Genomic DNA, 7,444 nt, shown 5'->3' with positions numbered 1-7,444 from the left:
GCTGGAGAATAACAGGAGATTACAATATTACAAAATTAGTATACAAGGGAAGCAGAAGTCACCGACAGCAAATGACGTGGGCAAGACGAACAGCCGGCACACAATAGGAAATGCCTCCTCCTTGTTCCTTATTAGAGGAAATTGCGATTACTAAAGTTTCTTGAGAATGAACCTTATTGGAAGTTAAGGGAATATAAACTATATGATGGAATTATGGGAAGATAAAATATAGTTACTTGAAAATAAATCTTATTGAAAGTATAGGAAAATGAACCGTATCATCGAAGTATGGGAAAATAAATTTTAGAGCAATGGAAGCCTTGTTGGGACAAAAGATCGCTCTAACATTACGTATATATTATGAGAAGTAAGAGATAGGAATAGAAATAAGGAGACAGAGACAAGCTAGACAGAGTTGTCAGACTAGAGATGGTCAAGATGGGCAAGCCGCCTGTCACACTACCAGTATGTAGAGCCAGATTGTTGTAATGCAGTTGAAGTAAAATGCTGGTGTTATATATTGACAGAGTGGGATTGGGTATGTATAGTACGTGCTTCTTTATTGAATATTAGTTGCAGGGTCAGTGTAGGATGGGTTTCATTACTGAGTGTTGATTGCCTGAAGTGATTTGAATCGGAAGTATAATGTGATATGTTCCGAAACATTTAAATGAATTTGCATGAAGAGAGATTAATTAAATTTTCGTAATTTTTCGTTGTTGTTGGAAGCCGTATATGAGTGTAAATACATGTAAATAATACATATTAAATAAAAATTATAAAAACTTGCACGCATTCCATTGAACCCACAAATGCCAGTCTTAGAGATTAGGGACTCAACAAGATTATGCAACACAGAAACAAGTACAGGAACTCTTCTCCGGGTGATGAGATCGTGGTGCTGCTCCTTATTCGAAGGCGGCCGTTGGCACCACGTTGCGGTGACTCCTGTGTCGTAGAAGGGAAGGTGAGAAATTAAGATTGTGTTGTTGTTGTGCCTGATGGGCGAAGGCAAACTCAATCCTGTCGCATCCATGTAGTGCAGCCTTGTTTCATGAAGAGCGGTTCTTTGACACCTTTTGTTTTAATCGTGAAAGAGACAATTTTAGTGTTGTTCTTGTGATGTGACGCAGAGGCTCCAGAGGGCCAGGAGCAGACAAGCATGGGCACACATAATGTTATGTTTGGAGGTGAGACAGACCAAAATGGTGATCAGTTCCGGTTGTATCTTAGACAAGAGGAAGAGGAGTGTCCTTCAGTGATGAGTAGTTGGAGGGCTATTAAATTTGTTCTGCCTAGAGTCCTAGAGGTGGGCTCCACACAGCCAGATGGAACCTGGTGGTTCCTTGAAAGGGAATATTGATTCTGGGGCATGAATTGAAAGTGTGGTTTCTGAGGAGGACTTAGGATCGTTCTGGGTAATTTTCGTGATAAGAAGAAGAAAAGGTGACGAGAAAGAAGGAAAAGAAGAGTGGGCCAGGTAGTAGTGGGGGAGCAGAAAAGAGGAAACAAAAAAGGAAGAAAAAAAGGAAAGGGATCAGTCACAGTAGAAGTAGAAGCAGAGATAGTTACAGGAGGAAAAGGCATGAGCCAGACACCCAGCATGGAAATGTTCACGCCGACAGTGCAGTAGAGACCGCTCCAGATCTTGTCCGAGAGGCAGAGACAGGTTTCGGAGTAGAGAGAGCAACAAGAAGCAGTACAAGGGATTGGTGGGAGAAGGGCCAGACAACGTCCCCACAGTTATAATCCTAGCACTGCCACACTTTGGAATTTGTGTACCTGCAGATGGGCCGAAAGTAACATCTTGATGTTCAGTATATTAAGATAAATTGATAATGTAATGGACTTAAATGCTATTTAGATATGGTAAAAAAAATAAAAAATTGTAATTATATTTCCTCTAATTATAATTCCTCTATGAGTGGGCATGATGCGGGGGTTGAAGTTTGTCTCAGCGAGCCTTGTTATTGTTGTGAGCTCAACATAATGGGGGTTGAGCGAATTCCGACCCGCTTGTCATGTGCCACAGTTTTCATAACTTTTTGCCAAGCCTAACCAAAGTTAAAAAAAAAATCGTTTAATCTCCCCAGTTTGTCCTTATAGTAGAGATTTGAAATTGATACCCATGGAGGAAGTAAAGTGATAGTCTAGTACAAAAGAATAAAATTCAAGCCAGTCCCTAAAGTATAAGTTCAGTGATTTATTGAATGTAAAGTACTTTTTGGGAAAGAAAAAAGTTGTCCGAGCCACATGCTTCTTAAGAGGGGTTACGCCTGTTAGCCACCCCTCTCCCTATTGTGCTCGGTTGAGACCGTGGGAGGGCGATACAGAGTCAGTTCACAGATCTGCAGGCAGAGGAGGGGAGGACCTGTTCCAGTTGGTGGTCTGGATAAGAGAGTCGGATGTGTTTTGTGAGAGCTAATAGGGTTGAGGTATTCTTACTGTTATAAGTTATATATTATTTTGGATGGTTCAGTACTATGTGTGGGCCTTCATTCGAGGCAAAAACAACTGCTCTCATCATCTCATGCTATGTGAACTATGCGTTGCGCCATATTTTTTTTTATTTTTTTTTTATTTTTTATTTATTTTTTTTTTTTTTGTGTGTGTGTGTGTGTGTGTGTGTGTGTGTGTGTGTGTGTGTGTGTGTGTGTATTCGTCTTGCTCGATGATGTTCGGTTTTTCTGAGTCGATTTGACTCCTTTGTTTAGTATTATTTTTCTTTTTATTACTAAATGCAATTGGCCTTGTGGTTGTCTATGCATGTGTGATTTTGTGGCATCTTTTGTCCTCTGACCAACCAATTTCAAGGGATGGTCAGTCTTCCAAGAAATCTCAGATGAGCTGAACACGGACCTGAGTGCCATGTGGGTGGCTGTCGTCTTGTGGGTAGTTATCTCCAAATTATTACACCTCATTTTGTAGAGTCACTTTTGTCTGTTTCTCCCTTGCACATGCGTTGCAAGGCATGGTGGCGAACTTGAGATATTTCCTGTTTATGGCCTATGAGTAGCCTGAACTTTTATGTATCTATCCCGCACTAGACTATAGGATAAAACCTAGGGGAAGCTGACCCGAGTAGAGGCAGCCATTTGTGGTGTCCAGAATGTCCCACGGAAAGGGTCTGGGTAAGGTCGAAACAGAAATGGCACCCATTGTTAGGAGAGTCTGTGAGTCTGTGATATATATATATATATATATATATATATATATATATATATATATATATATATATATATATATATATATATATATATATATATATATATATATATATATATATATATATATATATATATATATATATATATATATATATATATATATATATATATATATATATATATATATATATATATATATATTGTTATGACTACAATACCCAGCCCCTTCACCATGCTGCCACACCTGGACTAGCCTTGTTTCTTCCCTTCCCCCTTTGTCATAATATTCAGCTGCTGCGTTTCTAGGTACAGGTGATGCTGCTTCTTTTCTTTAGTTGAGCACTTGTTGTTGTAAAGGAAGGACGCAGATAACATGCTTGAGTGATGGAGCACTGCCACCTTGGTTGGGTGAATAAGTTAGAGAGCCATTATTATTATTAACCCTTTGCCTCCGAAATTTTTGTTTTCATTTTTTTTTCTTCAAATCAATTTATATTTTGTGTGTAGGTTTGCTATAGTATTGTAAACTGATTCTGTAAATTATTTGGTTTTAGTCATAATGGTTCATAAGTTATTCAATGTTGCCATATGGCAACGCTAGGATAATACGAGTACAAAAAAGTCTTAGGTATACAAAACCAACGTTTTATTCATTTTCATGTTTACAAAATATTTTAACCGTGATTTCTGCAAATAAAAAATAAGTAGAAATAGCTAAGAATTGCATGAAAATATATTCATTGTGCCAAGTTTGCCATTGCACACTATAATTGTAAAATAAGTCTATTTCCTTACTTAGTGTGGTAATCTCTGAAACACTTCACACACAATCCCACATTACATCTTGAACACTGAGTTCGGCCAATTGAAGTACAACCAGTATTTGCACACCTTCTTTTTTTGTTATCCTGGACAGGTTCAACAAGATGTCCTAAGTTGTCATATCTTACAAAATGTTGTGCTGGAAGAGTAGTCGATTTTCTTCCTTTACCTTTGGGTAAAATTCCAAACTGATTTAGGTAGCAAGCAGCAATTTCTCGACGAAACTGCAGTTGTGTTAGTGCACTGCCTTGTCCTTTCGATAGTTGCCATGCATTATGGACTGCCATGTCCAACATCCATGTGAACAAAGACCACCACCATTTCTTGCTTTTTATTGAAATTCTATATTTATTTATGTTTTGATCCATTCTATCAGTCCCTCCCATACCTTTGTTGTACATTTTAATTCCATGAGGAATACTGACTTTTATTTTCTTTTTGTCCACTCTACTCCATCTGTCTACAGAACCAATTGGTTCACTACCATAGAGGGAAGAGGCTACAGTTACTACCGCATTATCTTTCCACCGCGATAATACTACCGATTCGTTCTTGTCTGATGCTGTCGCACTCATGAAATAGCCTCTCTCTTTTTTCTCCATTGCTTTGGATTGCATTAGAGGACAGTCCTTCCCTACAGTGTTAGATTTAATTGTTCCAGTACCATTGTACCCCCTCTCCTTTAGTTCTATCAGCAGTGGTATTGTAGTAAAATAATTGTCAAAATAGAAACTGTAAGAGAGATTCCTTTTCTCTGTGCTATATTCATCAATCAGTTCTAGAACTGTTGCTGCTGGCTTCCCAAACTTAGCTTGCAATTCAATGTTACCTTTGTGTGACTTTCCCTGATAAGGTTCAAATGCAACAAGATAGCCTGAAACAGTGTTTTGGCACCAGACTTTATAGCCAAACCTAATGGGTTTATTGCGAATAGACTGCTTACAGCCATGTTTGCCAAAATATTTGACCATAGCCTCATCATGAGAAATTGCTTGGGTGGGAATGAAATGGTCCATAGATCGTTTCTGAAGGTGCTGTATAAGGGGCCTAAGTTTTGTATATTTGTCCTCTACATCTAGCTTAGTGTTGTCATTGAAATGTAGACACCTCATAATCCTGTCAAACCTATCTCTGCGCATAGCATTACAGACAGCCTCATTACGAAGATCAGGGCTAGAGGACCAGAATGAGGCTTTACTGGGCATGGGATTATATCCAGACACAATCAATATACCAAAAAATACTTTGATTTCTTCCTTAGTGACACTGATGTCTGGCCAGTTTTTATAAGCACAGTAAAGCTTGGACTGCTGAACTATGAACTCAAAAAGTTCCTCATCAAAAAATAACTCAAAGAGTTCTGTAGGAGAAAAATCTCTGTACTTGCTATAGTCAGGCTCAGGAAACAAAGGCAATCCATCCATTATTTTCTCTCCTATTATCCATTTTAGAGGTTCTTGACGGATTTTTTTTGCCTTCTTACTGGGGGGTCTGGCGGTTTCCGTGTGAGGTTCATCATCGTCAGATTTGCCGACATCTGCTACACCACGACGGCGAATTTCTGCTCCAGCCAAAAGTTGGTTCCCACAAAGTCTTTCTGGTTGTTCATCCTCTTCACTTGCAGAATCTTCATCAGTAAGCTCACGAACATCAGGGGGTTCCATATATACATCAAAGAACTCATCTTCATCCTCTAAAATGTCCAAAGCTTCGTTCACTGTAAGAGGCCTGAAAAGAAATATTTGTACAAGAATTACCCTAGCGTGTCCATATGGCAACACCTACCTTTTATTAATTATTTACATCTTAAAAGCTATAATAATTTTTATGTCTAGCGCATAACAAACCCACATAATTATTCTTTGAAATAGCATATGGGAGAAAAATATATATTCAATAGTATCGGAATAATTGACATACCTTTTCCTGCTTGTCATTTTGGAGAAGAAGAAAACACACGTGGTGCCTAGGCGGCGTACGGCGCGAATCTAGTGAGTCATTATACGGCTCAGCATGTCGGCAGCGTAGAGGAAAACATATCTTACTGCATAAAGGTTGGTGGCAACACTTAGGTCAGATGTCAGGACCATTAAAGTATTTCAGCTATAGTGTTGCCATATGGCAACGCTAGGAGAAGTATTGCCTGAGTATTAGCTGCAGTAAGCTGCTGCCTTTTTCTAGGTAGAATAAGCACCAGTCACAGACTTGACTGAATGTGTCTGTCAATTAAATTCGTAGTACACTATGAGTCTTATCCTCTCCTTCACAGCGTCCTAGGGGATTGAGTTGTGTTAGGGGCCTATGTGTGGTTTCCTGACGATCTTGAGTCCTGTCACTTGTGATGTACATGTGTAATCAGTGTTTTTGTGCCATTAAATGCTACTGGCTTTCAGAGCTTGCTGCTGGGAGGTCTGAAGCCAGAGGATTTCATAACTCTGCGTGTGTGTAGCTATCTGAAGGCCTCTAGGAAACTTTACGTAGACTGTTCACATGCAGCAGGATATAATGGTCTGTGAGTGTGGGTTGTTTTGTCTCTAGTGAAAGGTAGCTCACAGAATATAATAAACCTCATACATTTGTGTCCTTTGCCTTAGCTGCTGGTCCCCCCTAGAACATGGTTTGCGAATCTTTCTCAGCAAGTAGGAGTTGGTTTAGTGTTTGTTATGTTTCCTTCTTCGTGGGTGGGAAAACGGAATGGCAACCTCGTATATTTGATAGTTGCTGGCAACCAGTAGGTGCCTGTATTCGTGTATTTATGGCCTGCACTAAGCTACATAAGAGCTAGCTTCAGGAAGCCGATCCAAGTCATTGGCAACTGTGTGAGAGGCTCAGCCTGGGTCATAACACCACACACACACACACACACACTTGCAGGCACTCTCACACACAATGAGTATGTATTTACACAGAGACACAATTTCCTTTCGTTGTTATAGTCAGATGTAGTTTCACTCACCTATTTGTGACACTTGCTCAAATCTCATTCTCCCTCACTTCGCTGTGGGATTAAGAGTTCTGCCAGGAAGGTATAATAAACTCAAAGTGGCTTTATCATTGTATTGTTCCTTTATTACAGGTATATAAAGAAAAAACACGTCTGTCTTGGAATACCCGGTGCCCTCTCTGCCCGCCTCACGCATTGACACTCTCCGCCAGCTTCTGCTTGCTAACATCTACCCAATGCATGAACTCTCCCTGACACTGTTGCTACATGTGTTGGAAAATTGTGTAATACACAACAGTAAAAGATAAAACATGTTATGATAATATAATATATAATAATTGATATATGATATATATATATATATATATATATATATATATATATATATATATATATATATATATATATATATATATATATATATATATATATATATATATTATATAATATAATATATTATAATTATAATTATAATCATAATATATTATAATTATAATAATTATAATATATA

General features: G+C 38.5%; 1 protein-coding gene across 1 annotated transcript; it reads right to left on the bottom strand.

The window, feature by feature from the left end:
• Positions 1–3,796: 3,796 nt before the first annotated feature.
• On the bottom strand, positions 3,797–6,101 carry LOC135092858 (piggyBac transposable element-derived protein 3-like). Its single transcript, XM_063991606.1, has 2 exons — positions 5,910–6,101; positions 3,797–5,717 (listed from the first exon to the last, which is right to left on the bottom strand). Exons 1-2 carry the CDS (start codon positions 5,924–5,926, stop codon positions 3,959–3,961), a joined length of 1,776 nt encoding a protein of 591 aa, XP_063847676.1. The 5' UTR covers positions 5,927–6,101; the 3' UTR covers positions 3,797–3,958.
• Between the last annotated feature and the right edge of the window lie 1,343 nt (positions 6,102–7,444).

Source organism: Scylla paramamosain, chromosome 41 (assembly GCF_035594125.1).
Source record: "Scylla paramamosain isolate STU-SP2022 chromosome 41, ASM3559412v1, whole genome shotgun sequence".
Lineage (NCBI taxonomy): Eukaryota > Metazoa > Arthropoda > Malacostraca > Decapoda > Portunidae > Scylla > Scylla paramamosain.
This window is presented reverse-complemented; position numbering and strand designations above follow the sequence as displayed.